General features: G+C 39.9%; 1 protein-coding gene across 11 annotated transcripts in view; it reads left to right on the top strand.

The window, feature by feature from the left end:
* LOC136840274 (uncharacterized) overlaps positions 1 to 23,841 on the top strand; it is an 89,243-nt gene that overhangs the window by 48,251 nt on the left and 17,151 nt on the right. For 4 of the 11 annotated variants that reach the window (XM_067106945.1, XM_067106939.1, XM_067106942.1 and 1 more), the window contains 6 exons: positions 1,403 to 1,583; positions 2,288 to 2,451; positions 3,517 to 3,555; positions 7,010 to 7,144; positions 7,236 to 7,313; positions 19,572 to 19,799. In XM_067106945.1, coding sequence (XP_066963046.1) covers positions 1,403 to 1,583; positions 2,288 to 2,451; positions 3,517 to 3,555; positions 7,010 to 7,144; positions 7,236 to 7,313; positions 19,572 to 19,799 — 825 coding nt within the window. The remainder of the gene's footprint in view (positions 1 to 1,402; positions 1,584 to 2,287; positions 2,452 to 3,516; positions 3,556 to 7,009; positions 7,145 to 7,235; positions 7,314 to 19,571; positions 19,800 to 23,841) is intronic. The other 7 variants (XM_067106950.1, XM_067106943.1, XM_067106949.1 and 4 more) reach the window with 3 other exon arrangements.

Raw genomic sequence — 23,841 nt, forward strand, 5'->3', positions numbered from 1 at the left:
TTTAATTTCCGTAGTTGGGAAAAAGAGTAACATATAGCCATGAAAAGTTAGTATTCATGCTAACATTCTGTAGTCTCTTACCTGGAATCACGTTCTACCGAAATAACTTGAAATTTGACCTTTGACCTCTTGAAAATGTTACTTTTGACAAAGGGTTATGGATAAATTTTCCTTAGTAGTAAAACAAAAGGGAATTCCTATACAGTATTATACAGTAAATATTTCAGATGCTAAAGCTAAAAAGTTAGCCGTTGGAAATTTAACAAGAATAACTTCAAATACATTATAAATTATCTATATTTTTCTAGCTCTCTTACTTTTTCCTTCTTTGACTTAGTTTACCTGAATAAAGGTGTCCAGCCATTGCGTGAAATGGCCAGAAATAGTTCTTTTTTATCCAGCACCTACAGTACTGTATTACCTGTTGTCTCATTTGTACGTGACGCTATTCCGATAAGAACCTGTACATAACACACAAGGTCATTAGTTAATATTGTAAAGGTAATATTTTGTATTATAGAATTATCACATTTGTAGTGATTACTATCAGTAGAATTATTAAAAACAAGCATGGTTATTATGAGAGAAATTTGAGACTTATAAGAAAAATGGAAAGAAAGAAAGATTGTATCCAGGATTATCATCAAATTTGATAGAGTGATTGTGCGTGAACAGTGTATTGTTTATCATTCATTTAAGGATTGTTAAAGGAATATACTAATTTTGGAGTTCGTTCGTTTTTTTATACACTATTGTGCATATTTTCCCTTGAAAATCCAGTAACAAACAACATACCATTGTGTCGGTGTATGGAGGGATTTAGAACTCGTTTCTTATAAGCATTGTTATTGTTTAGAGTGACATCTACAAATTTCTAAGAATTTAGTTAAAATTTCAGTAGGCTGGCGCAACCAAAATTAAATGAAAATACATGAATTTTTTCGTTTGTATTTTTTATTAAGTATTTTCTTGGGGAAAGATATTTGAAGTGTTGTGAATTTTGAACTGATCTTCTTGTTACTTTTTGAATGTCAGAATAGTTGCTCAGATGGTAAAAAAAAAAAAATCCTACCATGAGCCTCCATGGACAGAATAAGAAAAAGATTGAATGTGCTTTTGGGATTTTACTTTCCTAACATTTTTACTTTACTTTCCAACAAATTATAGCTCTCCCTTAGCACAGCTAATCTTCCAACATCACTGAGTGAGATTTCTTACAATATCAGACATTGTCTTGAGTCCTGCTTGCTGTATTTCTTGGCAGTAACTTAACTGAACTGCCCTTGAAACCAAATTACATATTAGGAGATGATGAAACTATAAATCAGTTTTACTTTATTCAATGCACCATTCCTCCAATGTATACCTGATAGGATTTTGTGTTGTCTTCAAAATTTTCCAGGCCAAAAAATCACTTCTGAAAGCTTTCAAGCTACCCTTGATGCCACGTTTCCTAGAGATAGAAGGGGAAAGCATAAAACCATTCTACTTCATACAGAACATTGTTCCCTTACCTGACATCTTACCTGTTATTGATACAACTCCTGCTCCGAGTGGTAGTCATTCTTCAGCTTCTAGTCCGGGTGAGTTTTGGAATCACTACATCTCTACGTATGGATGATAATCATTTAGTATACAGTAATCTTGTCTTGAAATGGTGATATGGAACTTTTAATATTTCCAAATTTCTGAAGAATTTTAATAATTTTTTATAATAGTACTTATAATGATACTTTAAAGTGTTGAAGAAATTTAAGTATTTTTCATAATAATGCTTTTAATAGTATTTTTTTTTGTAATAGTATCAACTATAATAATATACTGTATGTATGTGAAAACAGTTGACTGAATCATGAAATTTGCCATTTTTAAGTCTTTCTGAATATTGCATTAATTCTGTTTTTGAGTGTCACTTTTTGTGGCGTACATTCTCATAGCTGCATATTCAGCACGTGATAATTCTTTATGTTTATGCTTCATACTATCCTTGCATTAAAAATTTACCTTTAAGAAAGTTTCATGGACATTCTTTTGAAATATTTTCTCTCGGAAGTTTTGGATTCAACAAAAAACTCATGTGTTTAAAAACTTATATTTTTTATGCATACTTCTAGGTACAGAAATTGACATAATAAAGAATAAAACCCCATAAGATTTTATATTATAAGACAACATTAAATTGCTAAATACTGTTTATGTATTTTTGTCATTATTGCACTAGCACAATGTACGTACGTGTGTATGGCCATGAGTTACAGAGTATATAATCTGATTTTATTAAAACTAGCTTCCGGAGGTGGCGGCGGTGGTGGGGGAAGCCATGGCAGTGGAGGCCAAGTGAAACTGGGATGGAGCGGCTGGTGGGCCGCTTTGGCTGTTATCTTGGGGTGCATTCTCATTTTCGTTATCATCATGTGCTTTGTGTCTCATTATCACAGACCAAAGATAGAAGTAAGATATTTTCTGTTTTTGGTGTGCTTTGTATCTATACTAGATTTTCTCTTGTGGGACAGAACTTACAAAATGTAAAAAATATTGTGTGAATGCGAAGGAACGACTGGGTCAGAACACACCAGGAGTCTCATAGAAATTTGAACCCCAAATAACCTTAGGAATAGCATACAGTTGTCTTTTTAGTTTTTAATATATGAAAATAGTAAAGGAAAATAATGTTCTCAAGAGCAAGTTCTCAAGCTTTGTAGAGATGATTTTAAAAATTATAAAATGAGGTACATCACTACAGATCGGGAAATGGGCAGGTTTTACAATGCCAACAATAATAGAAAGAGTGGTGAATAAGAAATTTAAAATAATTTTTTGCAGAGAAAGTGTGAAGTTTTAAACAAGAAGTCTGTCTAACATGACCTTATGTCACAATAACAAAAGTATTGGAAATGTTAAAAGTAATAAATGATTTCTTGAAGTTCCAGACAGAAAATTACCAAAAAAGGTAAAGGAAGAAGGGACTAATTAGGGTGATTTCTTGTTGACCTTGCTCTGTGGCATCCGTACTGATAAGATTAATATCTCTGAGAAGGCATTATTGTGATAACAGTAGGGTTAGAGTGGTAGCTCTTATTGGGAATACAGACTATAAGATTGTACTTTCAAGATGGAGGTTAAGTGTCAGTGTTTAGAAAAAATATGATGCAAAATTATTAAAAACTTCCAAAAGTAGTATTTTATACCCAGTTGCACCAAACTAAAACAAAAAACTATTGGAAGCTGAAAGTCGATTATTTGTTTAAAACTGGTGTATTTCATCATATTGCTTTTAACAGAAGCCATACCGTGTTTGATTCTTGTTTTGCGACTTATATTTCCAATTTATACACATTTTTTCCCACAAAGGATAACTTTCAAAATGCTGTTCACTTTTTTTGGAAAGGCTACCTCCTGTAACTGGGAACTTTGATTCTAAAGGAGGCACTGCAGCAAATAGGCTATTGTCATAAAGTCCCAGAACTTTTAATTCCCATGTGTTGATAACTGAGTAAATTATATTGATGTTTTCAGAAGCTAGACCCCATTTGGTACACCAGGAAAATGTCAAAGGTATTTCAAGTATAATTACCAAACCTAAACATTTTAATGTTTAAGTTGTGAAAGAGGCTGATTTAAAATGAGGCTTTTAAATAAGCTTAAGCACACTTTTAAAATTAAAACTGGAAATTAACCAGCTTTATGTACTGAATGTATACATCACTGCTTATATGGAAATGTGGTGAAGTAGAAGAGGAGTTTGAAATTTGTACACACACACACACACACACACACACACACACACACACACAAAAAGGAATCTTGGTGCATGATTCTATTTTAATTTTGGATACTCTCACCCTCTACCAATCATAAAATGCTTGCTTTAGTGCTTCCGCATTCCCACACAAGTCTGTTATTCACCTGTACATCTCTGTTCTACAAACATAAAAACTAACTGGAACCAGATTTTTGCATGCTGTGCCCCCTTCTAAAAATACTGTACATCATATTTTCACAAATACAGGGAGTTATTTGCAAACCTTGTCACTCATGAAAACTGTGGCTTAATAGGATATGAAATAATATTGAGAAATTAAATTGCGTACTCTGACATTTATTTTATTGGTTTGGTATAAAGAAAATTTAATACTACTTGCATATTTCTCACCATATTGTTTTTCATAATACAGTACTGTACTGTACTTGACATGATTTTTTTGATAATGTGCATAGTGAATTGCTTGGTACTATAATTACAGTACAGTATTTGGGTTTGGTATACAGGGTAGTAACCAAGTTATTTTATTACAGACAATTTCATCTCATCTGCTAACGGTTTGTATTTGAACACTTTTGATGGATGTTAAAGACAGACTTGCAATCATGGGCTAACGTAGCTTATTTTTGGGTTTTTTCCCTTGTTATCTTGATTATAATATTGTACATATTGTGCATCTGAGCATTTTACCTTTATATGATCCATTGTTGTGTCTGCATAATTATGTACAGTATATATGTACTATGAATATTAAGATTATACAGTACCTGAACTTGGAGGTCATTTCAACATATTTGCATATACAGTACAATATATTTATTATGCCTGAATAGCATGCTGTAAGCTGAGCACCATATAATTCCTTATAAGTTTATACAACCAATAATTGGCAGCGTGATATTGTACTACAGTATTTCAACATCAGTGCTCAACAGAACAGTTGTTGATAAGCTCATATGAAAAATTTGACGAGTTCATTGTTGTTTCATAGATGTGCTTTAGTTTAATTGAATTTTGATATTTGATTGTTGTTAAATGTTTGAAATTTTCATGTTTAAGGTGGGTCATAGGTATATTTTTTAGCGCATTGTTATTTTGCCATCAGACTTTGTACGAATTGGGCAATATTGATGGCAAAGTTGACATTAGACTACCTTAAAAATGTATGGCTTCATTTTTTTTCCAATGACTACTAAAGCTTTAGTGGGATAATGGTGAATGGTGTCAGGAAACATGCTCATAAGATACAGCCTCAGTACAAAAATCATATATTTAGTAAGAATTGTAGATATTGTTACTAGAGAAGGTTGTGCGCAGGTTAATACACCAGAATTTTCTCAGTTATCTGGGGAGAGATGTGGTTAGGTTTTATTTTCATTGTGAAAGTATACCACTTGCAGATTCTTGGAACTGTTTTAATGGACTAATATTTTCAGCTAAGGTGTAACTCTCACTTAGGCTTATAGCCTATCATTGCTAACATTATTCTCATGAAATTTTCTTGGCTCATAACCTGTTAATTTTGTATGTCATTAATATTGAAACGTTGACATTGTCTTGGCAAACCCTAACATATTTCTCATTGCACCAAATATATTAAATTATTTCACGTCCTTCATTATTGTGCTTTACCTTTGGCACTCCAAAAAGTATTCTTATTCTAACAAATCATAACTGAATTATACAGTAATTTTATCATTGCTTTAATGGTACCTGTTATTGTTGTAGCCTTCATAAATCTATGAGATTTTTGTGTGTCCAATCATTTCACGTTCATACCTTATGGAATCTTATCCCTGCTTTGTAATTTTCCCAAATGTTAGTGAGACTCTCAACCTGCTGGCTACTTACATGAATCCAATCTTCCCAAGTCCTTAAGTGATAAGGTATAAGTTTCAAAACTTCAACACTGGTAGAAATTTTCAGCTGATAGATATTCACCCAAATCACGGTGAGCATAGTTCTTTCAGTGTTACAGTATACCATAAGATTCTTTAACTGGCAAAGTCTGATGTTAGTCTTACTATCTTGAATCCCAGTATCAGTTTTTGGTAAAAACAAAATTATAGTGACAATTCTTGTGAAAAATTGATATGATTCTCATAGCCAAATCTTCTCTGGTTTCTTACTCCATAAAATTAAATGAATACTAGACATGTAAAACTTAGGTGGGTTTACTCTGTTTAATGGTTAATAACTATTTTCATCTGGATTTCTTTACTAAATGATTATGTAATCATGAATGTTAAGACACTCAGAACTTATTTGTTAACTAAGCTTTTCTCACAAGTTCATATTCTAAAATATTTTTTAATGTTTGCCTGAAATGGTTCCTTACTTTTCAATAGCTGTAATGACCAGGCAGTTAATAGTATTAATAATTATTTATACTTTGCTTCCAATTCTTGACTGAATTTATAATGGTAAACCATAATAATGCAGTGTTTCCCTGATAAATATTTGATTTTTTCCATTTAAATCCGAATTTAATTCTCATCAAGTAGTTATACTGTATTGTAGCTCTTGACTGGTAATTTTATTTCATAATTATAACCATGGCTCTTGGCTCTTTGTAAGACCTTAATTTTGGCTTTGAAAATTATAGCAAGAAATTTCCTAAACAATTTTCAGAACCTCAGCTAAGTTATGTCCTATCAGGTGCTATTATAATGCAGTTGCATTTAGAGTTTAAAGTGGTGATGAATGAAACAGGTCTGGTTACAATGGGCATTGTATGGTCGTACACTTGGCTCTGCAGTATTAAGTATTTACAGTATCATTTGTCTTCTCTACAAATGTGATCCTTATCTTTCTTAAAAGGACCAACCAAGATTCTTGAAGAAATATATCCTTCCCTAATTCTTACCCCACCAGTTGATCACTAGATCATACTCCTTCATCACAGCATGACTTTCTTGCATTGGCGGATCTATGTATGGTTCATTCCCTACTTTTAAAAAGGTGTCCTTGGAGTAATGCTTTTACACTACTAACAGTAATGGCTTACTTGCATTTTTTCTGTGAAGGTAGACAATAGATCAAATTTGTTTGTGAAATAGTTTGTCAAAGTGAATTTTTAAAAGGACTTTCTTCAGAAATGGTACATTCATTTCTTGTGTTCACAGGTGAATAATAATGAAAAATCTTATAATTGTGTAGAAATAATGCTAGTAAATGATAATACTCTTGAGAATTCTCTTTTCTGTCAAATTGCAAACAATATATTGTATATATTTTTTCTTACAGAGGTACTTGGAAACAATGAATTTAATATCTGAAGCCAGCCAAGAGCATCTTGAAAGTTCACCTGTACCTGAACGAAGACCACTCTTGGCAAGGTCTTGCTCTGTAGTTGTGAATGTTGAAGACCCAAAGACGACAGTAAGTGGAAAATCAAAATTTCTTGGAAAAGATTATGTCTGCTTGATTGCAAACCATTGCTTTACTAGAGCATATTACTTTGGTATTTCAGAGAACATGTAACCCGAGATTAATGGGAGATGAGAGTACTTGTAATCCCAGGTGGCTGGGGACCAACGCTCAAGTTCAGGTAAACCCCACTGCCTTGTGCCTCCATCTGGTTTGTTTCCATCCAGTTATTGTAAGTTATAAAACAAGATGATTTCTTATATATATTGTGTTCATTAGAAGCAGATCTCTATTTCTGGAATGAAGGCATGTGAAATAGAGAGGAGCCCTCCCATTAGGATGACATCATCAGACAAGAAATGTACTGTACCACAATCATTATTATGCCAAAGAAGGTAAGACTGTTTGATCATATCCTATTCTTGAAGTTACCGGATGAGTTAAGTTTTGTCAGCAGTATTGAGCAGAAATTATGTTCCTGAGTGACAATGTGCTAATTGTTTCTCATAGTTAGAGTGACAAGTATGAGATGGTAAGCTGGTGACTGACTTATGGAGTAAATTAATCAGACTACCTCTCCAATCATCACAAAATGACCAGTTAAAAATGTATCAAAGCACTTGTAGGTGACATCCTGAAGTATGAAAAAATGAAGGTAGACTGATACAGTACTGTACTGTATTTCTAAAATACAGTGCATTTAATTTGATTGATTGATAAGTTTTCAAAAGCTCTTATGTATAATGTGCTGTAACCCAAGTGGGAGCTATATTATCTTGGACAGGTAGCATAATCTTATAATACCTTGTTAGCCGCATACCTGATATACTTTGCAAGAATGATGATGAGTGGCATGATGAAATGGTATTGACAGTGGGGTTGTGCTGACATTGTAGCATGAATGTCTTATTATGCAAATTTTAAATGCTTTTTCTTCCAATGTGATAGAATGATGTTCCATTAAAGTAATATTTTATAACCTGCTGCAGGTTTTTATTGAATAGCTGAGTTAACAAAAATTTTACAGCTGGTTATAAGGTTACACCACTTTTTCATAAGTGCTAATACTAAATTTGAGTTATTTGCAAACATTCTGGTAAAAGTATATTTTTTTAGAAGCATGTTGCAGACAGCACCAAAGAATTTTTCTCTTATCTTTGGCCCTGAATACTTTGCTTTTGGTTAGTTCCCACCTACTGTTTTTCGTAACTTTGTCTTACTCTGATTTCCACCATATTTAAGAAGTGTGACTGGGATGTCTGATTAAACTTCATCATAATGATGATAATTTGCATAGATTAATACATCCTTCATTGGGCAAATAATGGTTTAATTACCTCCTGTAAGAGGTTAGGATATTTGCCAAAGTTATATTATAGAGGGATGAATAAATTTGTTTGTATTTAGCATTTCCCAACGTTTTGAGAGAGAGAGAGAGAGAGAGAGAGAGAGAGAGAGAGAGAGAGAGAGAGAGAGAGAGAGAGAGAGAGAGAGAGAGAGCGAGTGTAATTGTCGTTGTGAGTGGTTCGGTTGTTGGAGTTCGTTTTACGGCGCTGTCTGTCTGTCTGTCGGTCTGTCGGGAGTTTTTCGGTTTTGGGGAAGTCTTGGGCAGTTGAGGTCCAACCTTGAAAGTGAACGGGGAGTTTGTCTGGCTTTTGTTTTGGATACCGGTACCGATATTGATGGTGCATGTGTCTCTTTTTTTTTTTCGTTGTTGGTGGAGGGTTTGTTTGAAATTTTGATTTTGTGGTTTCTGTGTGCTGTGATTGGCGACCGTGGACCTTTACCCATCTCCAGCAACCGAAGATCAGGGTGAGTGTTGTTTTGTTTGTGGGTTAGAATTCCGCCACATAATATTTGGCGCCCAACATGGGGCAGCTGGTATTGCAGCTGCAAGTGAGATTGGTGGCTGGTAGTGTGACTGAAGAGAAGGATGGAAGAGGAACTGGTAAGGTTGAGAGAGGAGAATACGTGGTTGAGGGGTGAGAATGAGAGATTGAGGAGTCAGTTGGAGGAGGTGGAGGGAATGCTAAGAAGTGCAAAAGAAGAAATGAAAGGGGAGATGAAAGAGTCAGAAGAGAGAATGGAAGAGAGGATGGAAGAGAGGATGGATAAAAAGTTGGAGGGAATGATGAAAAGTGTGGAAGAAATGATGAAAGGTATGTTCAAGGGTGTTTTTGGAGAAGGGGCTGTTGGAGGCAGGTTCTCTGGAACGTGTGAAGGGGCAAGAGAGAAAGAAAAGGAGGAAGAAGTGAATGGAAGCGTGAGTGATGAAAGTGATATGGGAATAGGAAGTAAGAAACGAGGGAATGAGAGGCAGGGTAAGGAAAAGGGAATGAAAAGCAAGGGAAGGAACAGAGGGAAAGTAAGGATAAGTCAGGGGAAGAAAAGGCAAGAAGGGAAAGGGAAAGGAAACTGGTAAGAAGGGTAAGGAAGTGGGAAAGGCAGGAAAGAAGGGAGAGGGTGAAGGCAGTAGTGATAGTGAGGTGGATGGAGGTGAGTGGATAAAAGTGGATAAAAAGAGGGGAAGAAGAGTGTAATGAGTAAGATGAATGTAAGTGCAGAAGTGGACTCTTTGTATTCGGAAGAGGGTATGAAAGGACAGAGCGAAAGTAGCGAAAGTGAGAGTGAAAGTGAGAAAGAAGTGAGAAAGGCTATGTATGTGAGGGAGGTACCCCGGTGTGAAAAGTATAATGAGTATGGAAGTAGGGATGTGCATGATTTCTTTAGGGAGTATGAAAGGTTTTGTCAGGATAAGTATGGGGAAAGTAAGAGAGTGTGGGCACGAGAATTAGGAGAATATTTGACTGGGTTTTTACTTGATATGTATAGGGTTATTATGAGTGTGGGGATGTTGAGTATGACAAGGTGAAAGCTAGACTAGTTGAGCAGGCGAGGCGTATGAAAGCGAGTGTTAAGTATAAGAGGAAGAATGAATTTGATGAGGCAAGAATGAAAGCTGGGGAAACCTTGTCACTATATGCTTGTAGGCTGAGACGTTGGCAAGGAAGAAGTTTGGGGATGATGGGATAGATGAATGTAAGGAGTTAGTACGGAAGTTGTTAGGGACAGTGCCAGATGGAGTTAGAGAATTTGTGAACTTGAAGCGGAAGGAGAAGAAAAGATGGACGAATGAAAGGTTGACTTGGGGAGAAATTTTGGAAATTGTAGAAGATTATGAGCTTGACAGGGTTATAAAAGAGAGCAGAAGTGTAAGTGTAAGGGCTGGGGTAGATGAGAGAGTGCCAGAGTTTGGAAGCTTTAGGGATGCAGTGTTGAGGGGCCCAATGAGAATGGCCGATAGTGTAATAGATAGGAGTGTAAGAGCAAGTAATGTGGAGGTGCCAGTGAGGATGAATGGTGGGTTTGTAAGGGAACAACGGGTTGGACGGGTTAGGGATAGTAGTGTACAAAGGGGAAGGTCGATGAGTGGAAGTCGAGCGAAGTGTTTTAGATGTGGAAAGGAAGGACATACAAAGAATGAGTGTAGGTGGGCTTTGGGAGCGTGTTTCGGATGTGGGCAACCAGGACATTTGGTAAGGGAGTGTACGAAAGATAGGGGGGTTAAATGCTAGAGGTGCGGACAGGTGGGTCACATTGCTAATGGTTGTAGGGGTACCCGAGTGAATGTAATATGTGGCAACTGTGGTAAGAATGGGCATTATGCGAGAATGTGTTCAGAACCGAGAGCGAAGTGTGTCGAATGTGGAATGGAAGGGCATGTGTCAAGTGTATGTAGACGAAAGAGGGTGACTGTGACAGCGAATTCGGGAAACTGAGTGAGAAGGGGGTTCAAATGGGCGGATCCTCCAGGATGCAAGCGGTGCGTGTGATGCATGTACGTGAGGGGTTGTTGCATGAGGATCAGCAGTTTGTTTTGATAGAGTATGGTAGGAAACGTAAGAAAGGGAAGAACGTAAGTGAACGGAATGATCGTAAGTTGTGTGATAGGGGTGTGAGTGCCAAAGTGGAAATGAGTGATAAAGCGTGTAATACGGATGAATGGGATGGTATGAATAGAACGTATAGCATATGCGGGTTTGATATAACTTAGTTGACTGAACGTGTAGGGGTTAGTGAACGGTTGGAGGTGAGCCAGTGTGTAAGAGTAAGAGAGCGTAGCAGTGATAGACGAGTGATTGAAAGCATGAATGAATCGTTGCAAGAATTGGAAAGGTCAGTGAGCGAATGGGATGGGTTAGTTGAAGAATTGGGGGGAGGTATTTGGGAACGAGTTAGAGGGTATAGATGAGATTGTGGATGAAATTGAGAGTGGTAATAGTGAAGAAGATAGCGTGAATCTGAGAGAGAATGGAGGAGAAGATGTGAGTTTGAATGTTGCTAGAAGAGAGAATGATTCTGAGAGAATGATTGCGTGCCCGAACGCGATCTAGAGGACCTGCTAGTGAGCATCCGTGGGTGTTATGTGTAAGGCGATTTGAAAGAGGTGTGAAAGGTGTTGGTTGGGAAATGCTAAAAAGGGGGAGAAATATAGAGGATGAATAAATTTTTTTGTATTTAGCATTTCCCAACGTTTTGAGAGAGAGAGAGAGAGAGAGAGAGAGAGAGAGAGAGAGAGAGAGAGAGAGAGAGAGAGAGAGTAATTGTCGTGGTGGTTCGGTTGTTGGAGTTCGTTTTACTGGCGCTGTCTGTCTGTCTGTCGGTCTGTCGGGAGTTTTTCGGTTTTGGGAAGTCTTGGGCAGTTGAGGTCCAACCTTGAAAGTGAACGGGGAGTTTGTCTGGCTTTTGTTTTGGATACCGGTACCGATATTGATGGTGCATGTGTCTCTTTTTTTTTCGTTCGTTGTTGGTGGAGGGTTTGTTTGAAATTTTGTTTTTGTGGTTTGTGTGTGCTGTGATTGGCGACCGTGGACCTTTACCTATCTCCAGCAACCGAAGATCAGGGTGAGTGTTGTTTGTTTGTGGGTTAGAATTCCGCCACAATATGTTGGCCATAGTTATTATGTGTAAACAGTAGAACTTTCCCAAAAATTTATAGTATGCATATATGGCATATTAGCAACATCAGACACACTACAGTGCAAGAAATATGCCCTGTATAATTGCTTAAAAGTATCTTGACAGTAGTATTGTGTATGAAGACCATCATCTTACAAATGGTTGTTGGGAATGTAAACTAGTTCTTGGTTGGGCATAGTTTTATGAAAACCCCCATTGCTATTGCCCTCATAATGTTAAAAAATTATTGAAAAGAAAATTTTTATTGATTTGGCTTATCCACGTTGTTGTCACAAACCTTAAAACGAAAGATACAACTGAAAATTATTATTCAAAATATGTACTTCCTTGCTGATAGCAGCGCTTTGAAACAATTGACATTTTTGTAATCCTGCTTCCAGCCTTACCTGCCTAATATATCTGGAACATTGTTGTATGCATGAATAAGTTTACCAACAATTTGTGTTTGTATCATATTTGTGTTACAGAGAATACTTTCCTTTCACTGAGGATCATACCAAATTGTACTCTAGAAGAAATTCATAAGGCAGTATTTTTTTCTCGTTATTTTTAAACCCTCAACTATGGGTTGATCATAGTTGTATACAGTACTGGACCCATGTGTAATCCTTTCTTTTTAGCTATACACACTGCTAGTGCTTGTGTCTAATACACCTGCCTGGCTGTGTACTAAACACTGCTGGGAGATGAATATAGCAACTGTATCCTCACTACACAGCCTGATGGCAGAATTAACATTTCAGCGCTATTCACAATGCTGTATCAGCAGTATAGGTAGTATGGTACAGCTGTGATAACAGAACTGGCTTTAGATTTTTGAATGTGGTCAGTATTTAGTACTGATCAACTGTGCACCTGAATTGTAAGAGTAATCACTCCTAGTTCATTTAAGACAATGGCTGTTCTGCCATGACCATCATGCTTGCTATATTTCTTTATGGTTCAGTATGTGTGGTTACTTTATTTTCAGGAAAATCTTTTAATTAGGAAGTATTTGGTGACACAGTGATGTGCAATACTTCTTACTGGACTTAAGGTTTGCATAAGGCAGTCAATGAATCTTGGCAAGGCTAGGCCAGTGTGTGGAGTACACTGGCCTAAGCTGGGATTTGACTATGTAAATGCATTACAATAGCCATTTTGCTTACCATAGTGTTTATTGGCTGCATTTATTGATTTTAATATTGTAGTACTGTACTGTGCTGTATATTATATCCATTAATCACCTAGCGTGATAATGTTATTATTATTGTAGAGGCAGCGAGGCGAGTGATATACAGCGACCAGTTATATACTAATTTATTAATCAAAACTCTGGACATGTCACTAACAGTTGCAAGCGGAAAAATAAGATTTAAACTGAGAACAAGAAAGGCATACAACTGGGAAAAAATGTGTTCTCACACATGAAAAAGACTAACTATTTCCTTGTACAGTATATGCCAGGGAAGACAGTATGATACAGATGGCTTGAAAGCTGAAATGTTTTTACATTTGTAAACAGTTGCATTTTTATGCACAGGTGATTGTGTCTAACGAGAATACATAATAAACATTGTGTCTACTGCCCTTGTCTCTGGTCTGTGTTTCTGGTGACCACATGTCAGAGGTTGGCCCTCGTTTGGCGTTTTTGGTAGCATCTGCCTGGAGGGCCCCAGGGGAGGGCCTGCAGTACTGAACTCTTCCTCCCCCACCCTCAACCCACCAGCAGGCTCAGGTGAGAGTCCCGACTTATGGCAGGTATGTTGGGCGAAACTTGTTGATCGATACCCAGGTTGTATTTCTGTCCACTGACATTTGGTGGGCTTTTGTCTCTTCGCTGCAAGATTTTGTGGGGGCCTGAGTAGGCAGGTGATGGGGGTGGACGTCTACTCTGATGAATGCGTGGCTCACCCAACCAAGTTCTTCTGGGACGTACAGTATACTTTTCTGGCTGTGTCGTACTATGTCGTTTTCGGTGGCATTATTTGTGTTAATGTTCTACGGATGTCAAAGGGGGTAGTTAGGTCTGTTGGGTCTTGGAAAAACATCTGCTCGAATTGCCAAGGACTGTCCGTAGAGTGCTTCTGCCAGTGAAACGTTGAATGCTGCATGTGGAGAGGTTCTTAGACCCAATAAGATGGGAGGTGGAAAAAAAGAATTGCCAATAAGATCCATGGCAAGTCTTTTTTCCACCTCCCATCTTGGCATTTGGCTGTCAGTGCTGCTTTCAAATATTGGTGGACCCACTCTATCATGACGTTTGCTTCTGGGTTGTATGCTGTCGTGTGTTGGATTTTCATCCCTAGACTGGCGGCGGGGGCATGCCATATGATAGATGTGAAGTTTGCTCCTCTGTCGCTGGTAATGTACTCAGGAACTCCGTATCTGCTAACCCATCGTATTAAGGTTCTTACACAATTTTCCGCCGTCTGTTGCTTGATAGGTGTTACCTCAGGCTATCTGGTGTTCTGATCGATTATTGTGAAGTGGTATCTGTACCCCTTGGTTGGGGGTAAGGGGCCTACAATGCCAACATGGATGTGGGCCAGTCGTCAATGTGTTGTCTGGAACTCTAATATCCCCATTTCTGTGTGACTCATTACTTTTAATTTTTGGCAGGGGAGGCATTTTCTTGCCCACTTTATAATGTCTGCCTTCATTCCCCACGAGATATACCTCTCCGACAGGATTCAGGCAGTGGATTGGCCTGACAGATGGGATAGGTTGTGGGCGAGGTTGAAAGCTGTCTTTCTCAACCCCAGTGGTAAGTATGGATGAGGGCATCTGGTACTTGTCTCACAGGTGATGGTCATCTCTCCGTTGATGGCTAGGTCACTCCACGTCAGGGCGGGGTTCTCCCACTAAAGTTGCTGCAGGTCCACGTCATCCTTTTGCGCCGATGCTATTTCGGGTAAGACATCCCGACCTGGACGATGTTGATGAAAGGGCGTCTGCTGCACTGTTGGAGGAGCCCTTTAAGCATCTGATGGTGCAGGAGTGTTCAGCTATTGATGATAGGTGCCACTGCTGTCTCGCCGACCACCCACTCCGCTTTTGGTGTAGGCATGGACCAGGGGTTGGTGGTCCGTCTGCACCACGAATTGTCATCCTTCTAGCATGTATTGGAAGTGGCGGATGGCTCTGTGGACTGCCAGCAACTCTCGGTCGAACATGGAGTATTTCTGTTCCACTGGTGGTAATTTCTTACTAAAGAATGCTAGTGGCTGACAACCATTGTCTGTGTACTGCTCAAGTACTGCGCCCATTGCCGTGTTACTCACATCTGTTGTTAGGGTGAGGGACCTATGGGGTAAAGGAAAGATTAGTGCAGCAGTGGAGGTGATTGAATTTTTGGCTAATATGAAAGCTTTATCTTGTTTTTCAGACCATAAATTTTTAGGTTTTCCTTTCGAGCAATCGTATGTAGGACTCATTATTTCAGCAAGGTTGGAAATGAACCAGTGGTAATAGTTGATCATTCCCGTGAATTTCTGAACTGCTTTGATTGTTGTCATCTTTGGGAAGTCGGTGATTGCTTGGACCTTCCCTGGGAGGGGCTTGACACTGTCGGGGCTGATTTGGTTGCCCAGGAATTCTACTGTTGGTTTTGCCCATTTGCATTTGTCCTCCCAGACTAGAGTCCATTTTCTTTGTGCATTTGCAGGACCCGGCTGACGTCTTTTGTGTGTTGTGTGAGGTTGGGCTGAACATCAGAATGTCGTCAATGTAGACGATGCAGAAGGGTAGGTTGCTCAGGATTTCAACTATCAGATGTTGGAAAGTCACACCTGCATTCCGAAGGCTGAAGCAGCTATAGTTGAATGTGTGTGTGCCAAAAGGGGTGATGATGACTGTCTTTTCTGTGTCCTCCTTTGCTACCGGGACTTGGAAATATCCCTTCATCAGGTCGATCTTTGTGAGTATTTTGGCGCCCTCCTTCTGGTTTGGAATGTCGGCGATGTTAGGCAGTGGGTATCTATCAGGTACTGTTTTAATGTCAAGTCGTCAATAGTTGCCACATGTTCGCCATGTACCGTCAGCTTTTGGTACTATGTGGAGGGGAGAAGCCCAAGGGCTGGAGGCTTTTTGGCTTATTCCTGCCTGTTCCATGTCTTGGAAAGAGTGTTTGGTGTAGGCGAGCTTGTCTGGGGCCAAACGTCTGAAATGGTGTGGACTGGGTAACCCCTGGTGACTGTGTGGTGCTGGACGTGGTGCTTTGCGGGTTTGGTCAGGTCATGCTGCAGGTCATCCTTGAATATCTCCTGAAACTCTGTAGGAGGCAATGTATCTCTGGTACTAGAGTCGGAGTGAGTGGGGCTATGGAGGCGGGTTGTGAGATAAGCTGCTGTTTTGCTACGTCTACCAGCATGTTGTGGTCTTTTAGGAAGTCTACGCCTAAAAATGCAATTGTTATGTCTGATGTGATGAACGCCTAGTTGTACTTCTTCCCGCTGAATGACAAATTTATGGTCCGTTTCCCATAGATTTTTAGCGGGCCCCCACTGGTAGTGGACACCTGGGGAGTGCGGGGGGTGGGATTGAGGCGTTCGTGCAGGTTGGCTGGCACAAACGATTTAATGAAGAAGCACACGGAGCCTTTCTGCCTATACCTGGAAAAAAGACAGTTATAGGCAGCATTGTTACCTCCTAAGAGGCAACCCATCTACCCAGTGCTGATTGTTAATTGTTTTGTTGGGTGGTTGGGCCGCAGCTTGCATGTTTTTTGACATGTGGCAGCTGCTTTCGCATTTTCGGGCTTCACTCTTGAACCTCCAGTGGTAGAAGCATATGACCTTGGGATGTTCTCTTTTGGGCTTGTACTTCGGGCTCTGCTGCTGTGGCTGTGGGATGGCTGCTGCTATGGGTGGTTGTGTAGGCTCCGTCGACTTGTGGGCCAAGTGGACAGCGTTGACCATTTTTAGGAACTCGTCAACAGGCATGGTCAATACATTGGGGATAGCCGCGACTGTTTGGTGGGGGTAATTTGCTAAGTAGGACTTCTCTCACAAGGCCCAGCATCGTCTCTGGACGGCCGTCTGTGGCGGGTATTCTCACTAGCCACCGCAGCTGCTTGTAGATGTGTGACGGCTGCTGGTCTCCTATTGCTGCCCTTAGGTTATCTGGGAACTTCCTAGCTCTGAGGGTGGGGCGGCATGCTGAAGGACGACCTTAGTTGGTCCTTCAGTATTTTGTAGGTGATGGTGGTCTGTTGGTCTGCGAGCCATTCTGCGATTTGCTTGAAGACGTTGTCTGGCAGGAACTTGAGGATGGCGTCGACTTTGCAGGATGAGGAGATCTTCTGAGACCTGAAGATGGTCTCTGCTCTGAAGAACCAGGCCTATGGGTTGTGGGTTGTGAAGGGCGGTAGGCGGATGCATGCGGCTGCAGCATTGTCGCTGGATGTGCTGGCGCTGGCATTGTTGGTCATCTTTGGGGTCACCAGTGTAGAGGCACCAAGGCGAGTGGTATACAGTGACTAGGTATATACTGATTTATTAATCAAAACTGGACATGTCATTATATTAACAATTGCAAGCGGAAAAGTACGGTTTAAACTGAGAACAAGACAGGCATACAACTGGGAGAAAGTGAGTTTTCTCACACATGAAAAAGACTATTTCCTTTTATATGCCAAGGAAGACAATATGATACGTATGGCCTGAAAGCTGAAATGTTTTACATTTGTACACAGTTGCTTTTATACACATAGACAACTGTGTCTGATGAGAATACATAATAAACATTGTTTCTACAGCGTGTCACTAGTATGTGTTTCTGGCAACCATGTATCAGAGGTCTGCCTTCATGGTTGGTTTTCGTTTGAGGTTTCTGGTGGTGTCTGCTTGGAGGGCCCCAGTGGCGGGAGCCTACATTACTATTCAGAAGATGAAAGCTATTCATATGGAACAAACCCACAGTGGCCATTGACTTGAAATTCAAGCTTCCCAAGAATATGGTGTTCATTAGGAAGAAGTAGGAGGAGGTAAAGGGAAATACATAAAGAAGAGATCCCACTTTTTAAAAAAGAAAAAATGAATGAATAAATTAATAAATAAAGTATAAATATGCAAGGAAATAGTATTAGGGTAGTAATGCATTGCGTCTTCGCTGGAACGCATTGTGTCTTCGCTTGAACTTCTGAAGTTACAATTGCATGACCTCCCTTGGGAGGCTGTTCCACACTCTAATGGTGTGAGGAATAAAGGACCTCTGGAACTGAGAAGTTTGACAGTGAGGCACATTTACTGCATATTGGTGCTGCTATTCAGCGAATCTGGTTGCTTCCAGCAGGTAAAGGGGATCAGGGATCAATTGTGAATGTGAAAGATCTCTGTTGAAATACAACTTATGAATAAGTGACAAACAAGAGGCCGTCCATCGATGGTCCAAGTCATAACCGCTACCATTAGGAAACAGAAGCCTGCCACCATGAACCTCTCTATGTAAAAGAGATAAATCTCTGTCAGAAGCAGACATCCACACCAGAGAGCAGTATTCTAGTAAAGGAAGCACAAATGATGTAAAACAGGTTGCACTGATTTTTTGCTGTTATAAATATATAAGACCTTACGAACAATGCATAACTTTTGTGCCGCATTTGCTGAACCTTTCATTAGATGTTTCCCAAAGGTTAGATGTGGGTCAAAAGTTATACCTTGGAAAGTTAAAGCTTCAGAGTCATTCAGCAAAGTTCCATCCTCCTGAAGGGGAGGATGGGGTGTGAAATCTGTACAAGATCTGCTAATCAGTAGTGTTTTTTGTTTTACTGGAATTCAACCTCATACCCCACCAACTACACCTTTCATTTATCCGGTCCATGTCCTGGTTGAGGCTGAGGGTAGATTCATTTCTCAAAAGTGGGGACTTGACTGCACCCATGAATGTTGCATCATCAGCATAATGAGCAATCTTGTTTTCCAGGCCAACAACCATATCATCTGTATACACTAAAAATAACATTGGACCTAGAACACGACCCTGTGGAACTCCAGACAAAATAGGTCTTGGCTTACTAAAGATCCCATTAACAGCAACTTGCTGCTGTCTACCTGTAAGGAAATCTTGAAGTAATCCTAAAACATATCCACCCACTCCAGGATTCTGAAGTTTAGATAAGTGTTGATTGAAATTGACCACTATTCTGGGTGATACCATGACTGTCTTGACAGTATACTTGTAAAAGTACTGTATATATAGAGAAAAATTGTTAATTATATTTTATTTGTACTGCAATGCTATTATAGATCTTACTTCCTTCGGCTTCAAGTGCTTCATTATGTTCTGTACTTTGCAAGGTTAAGAAAGAATACGTAGTAGTAAGAGTTAAGGGTCGGTAACTTATGCATTTCAAGTATTTTTCATTGTTTGACAGCCCTTGAAGTCTATAATTAATTGGATCAAGATGTTTTGTTGTAATTGCTTTACAGTTGTATTGTTATTTTCATGAGCATTTAAGAATGTTTTGGATCACTGACAGGCACCATTAAGGCTTTGGAATGCAGTGTCCTCAGGAGAGATTGAAGAGGTTGAACAGGTTCTGGCAACAATGACACCTGACCCTGAAATTATGCTGCAAGGATGGGATACATCACCCTATGAAGAAGCTCATAGACGAGGGCATCACCACATTCTGAAGGTCCTCGATGCCTTTATGAGTAGACAGCCACAAATACCAGACAATGATATGATCATCAGTGTTATGCAGGTAAAATATTTTCTTCCTCTGAGGACCCAAATTTAAAATGATCAGAGCTAAAGAAACAGGAAAGATTACCTTAAGAGATATTAGTAGTTGAAAGCCATAAAAATAAAATTCTTGCTTAAGTACTTCCTATACGAACGTCATTACTATGGTTGTATGTTTTAATCCTTAATGGATGGGCACCATCATACGGGTATCTATAATAGGTTTTGAGTGATGGATGGGCTAACTCATATGAGTATGTATTAATATTACACGCCATACGATTTGGATGAATTTCACAGGAAAGATGTTCATACCACTTCAATGGTTAATAAATGACCTATGGCAACTGTAGTAGCTCATCACAGAACAGAGAGGGATCAGTCTGCCTTGAGACTTGATGGGGAATGTATTGCCCCTCCCTATCCCATGACGTCTTTTTATTTATTTGCTCATAAATATACCCAGGGATTGCTGTTGGTTTTAGTTCTTATGTTTTGTGATAGTATGTCAGCTATAATTATATTTTTGCAAAGAAATATTAGAAAAAACATGTATACCTCATAAAAAGTTACTGTATCTCCCCATCTCAGTAAATCTCGTAAATATTTTACAACAAATATACTCGGAATTTGTTACCGATTTTAGGTCTTATCTGTTATGATGTGTGAGCTGCACAGGCAGTCCCCGGTTATCAGTGATCTGGTTTTACAGTGCTTGTCTGGCGATGACGATGACTGGATTCTCTGTGCTGATATGCGTCAATTCCCGGTTATTGGTGCTGATCTTTGGTTATTGGCGCCGATCCCCACTTATCGGTGGCACTGATCCCCAGTTATCGGCACTGATAACTGGGGATCGGCGCTACTGTCGCCGATTTTTGGTTCTCAGCAATTTTCGGTTATCGTCACGCTGTCAGGAACAGAACCCCTGCTGATAACTGGGGACTGCTTGTAATTATAATTTTACAAAATAAAATAAAGTAAATTATTAGAAAAAACATGTATAACTTGGTAAAATTAGCATATTTTTATGAGAGTGTTGTAAAAGAGGCCACACAGGGTGCAAAAAAGATAGTAACAAAGAAAAGAATCTAAGTTCTCCAAATGCAGGGGCCTCCAGCACCTTGCAGCCTTTTAAGTTGGCAGGGTTGTGAAGATTTCCTGAGGGGAAATGAAAATAAAGCAAAGTAAAAATGGGCACAATTAATCCAACACTGGGAAGAAAAAGTGGGTAAATGGTGATGATACTCGCTATAAAAACCATGGACATTTGATATGAATAGAGGGTAAGACATGAGGGAAAAAGCACAAAAACAACTGTTTATGCAATGAAATATAAATTTTGGTGGAATGGCAGAGAAGACAAAATGGATTAAGTGTACTGGTCAAAGATGAAATGGCAGATGTGATAAATGTGAAATGAATAAAAGGATTTTGACAAAGGAAAAATCTATTTCTGGGGAGGGGCCCGTGTCACCCGGTGAAATAATCCATTCAGCACTTATTTCTAGGTAATTCCGTTGCTAGATACCAGAGAAAAGCTAAATGTAAAGCTGGGGTTACTACCCCCAGAGCGAGCTCCAAGAAATGGAGTCGTATATGGTAAAGGGTGAGATTGTCACAATCACGGGACCCTGCCCTATAAAGATTCCCAATGTCAAAAGTCCCAACGAGAGAGGTGCCGATACAAGCCCATGCACTACTCATGGACTGTACACAAGGCAACACTAGCCGCATTCCATGTTAGCACCCACCCCACTAGAATGATGTTTACCATGGGAGGGAGAGAATGAAAAACAGGGGTGGGTCACCCGGGTGACACGGGCCCTCCCAGAAATAGATTTTTCCTTTGTCAAAATCCTTTTTCTGGATTGGGGTCCCGTGTCAGCCGATGAAATAATAACAGAGAAATAAACATCATTCTTATGCTATTAAAGACTTAAATAGAGACGTTGAAAACTAGGAGAATTCTACCTTGAACATTAGTAAGGTCCTCTAAATTCATGTAATGAAAATAATGTGGTCAAGTGGTCACCGTCTAAGATCATGAGCTTAGGATTGAACCTGAATAGGCTTGTATTAAGAAAATACTTTCTGCCTAATAGCAGACACAATGACAGTACCCCCCCTTTTTTAAAAAGAGAGGATCTGACAAAATTGCGAGGTCCTGTCTAAAAGCCTGTAAGGAGAAAAACTGGGCACAGAAACAGACCTTGTAAAAGGAGTACTTTCCAAGGTGACCACCGAAAATGAGGACCTTCAACTGTAGATAGAAAGTTAGGTGAGGAATTCAACACTACCCCTGATGAGGGGAAACCAAAATGATTGGTTCCGCTAGACAGGCAGACAGTACAGGAAAAAAACTAACACTAGAAGCTAAGCTGATTAAAAATTTTGGGTCTTCCCCAACAAGGAAAGGTAAGAACAAGATGATTGTTGGTTACCGAAGCTAACTCCGATACATTACTCAAAGACCAGGAAACCGAATGTGGACGGAGTACCGGTCTTAGACGAACACAGACCTTAGGGATGAAAGTTAAGAGCCTGTGAGTCTGGTTCCAACAAAACACTTTCCTCGAGGCCAATGCGGCCGCATCATTACTGTAGCTTCGAAAACTATGTGAAGAGTGCTAGTTACTTAACTGCAGAACCATACTGCAGTAGAGTAGGATCCCTTAACTGATTTTAGGAAAACAGTAATAACAGGACCAATATCAGTTTCCTCCTAAACTGTAAGATTCACAAAGACCACAAAGCCAGGGCACCAGAACTTGAGGGGGCTGACACAGGCTGAGTTTATACCAGACGTGACAGCTCGATAGTTTGTGGCTGAATTGGGTTGCAAACAGACCTACTTCCAGGTCCAGGAAAAGGTCACAAGACTACCTGAATGACGCTCCGTCTAAGGACTATTCCGACACCAGGGGGGAGGCCCTGGATAGGGAAAAAGTAGTGACCTTTTGGACCCCTACGAGAAGGGTGGTAGACAGAGGCACTTGTGTCTGTTGGTTATGGAGAAGAATGAACCATAACCTGAATGAAGCAACTCGAGTCCAAACCCACTTGTTTACGCAGCGCACTATTGCTGTTTTGTTCAGAACCAGCCTAAAATGAAACCTCTTGGGAGGAAGAAGTTTCCCAAGGAGAGGAAGACTGCCACAGCCCTCCAAAGCGTTGATATGGAACTGCCGGAACGTGACCGACTAAGTTCCATGTACTTCATTGGGCCAAAATATATCCACCCCACCCGCCCAGAGAGGTGACGGTGTGGAATACTGAGGCCGGAGGGGAAAGCTGGAGAGGAACCGACTTCGATAAGCACTTGACAGTTGAGCAAGGCCCGAGGCCACTATTCAAACAGGAGGAATCAGGGAGACACGTCCCTGACTCCGCCATACCCCGGTTATAAACTCCAGCTTTGACTTCAGAAGGAGCACCGTCACTGAAGCAAACTGGAGAGAGCCCAAGACCTTTTCTTGGGCACGGCGAGAGGTATGCTTGAGTTGATGAAATGATAGGTCGCCCTTGCTATCCCTTTTCGCTTCCACTGGATTCACAACTACTGAAGGCTACCCTCCGGAATCAGGTGGGATTCCTTCCTGTTTACTTAGAAGCCCAGAGACTTTAGAAAACCGATTATAATGACTGGCACCCTCAGGCAATTCCCGACGCTGGGTGCCCAAATGAGCCAGGCAACTAGATATGCAGCTAGCATAACCTTCTAATACCGGAGCTGTTGAACTACGGTATTGTTCAAACTGGCAAAGACTCTGGAGCTGCATTGAGGAGGGCATGAACCTGAAGGGGTACGCCTGCTCCCCGAGTCTGAATCCCAAGAAGGGATAGAACCTTTCTGCAACCAAGATGTGAAAGGAAGCGTCGGAAAGGTCTATAGAGGTGGTTACGGCTCCATGGAGCAGTAGGATCCCAACCCACAAGACTGTAAGCAACCAAGACTTGCCGCATTGAATGAGGAAAATAAACGGGACACGCCCGGAAAAATTTTCCAGTGGAAGGGAACTTCCTTGGCAGACTGAAAAAGCCTGACAGGCCATTCACAA

Source organism: Macrobrachium rosenbergii, chromosome 7 (assembly GCF_040412425.1).
Source record: "Macrobrachium rosenbergii isolate ZJJX-2024 chromosome 7, ASM4041242v1, whole genome shotgun sequence".
NCBI classification, from domain to species: domain Eukaryota; kingdom Metazoa; phylum Arthropoda; class Malacostraca; order Decapoda; family Palaemonidae; genus Macrobrachium; species Macrobrachium rosenbergii.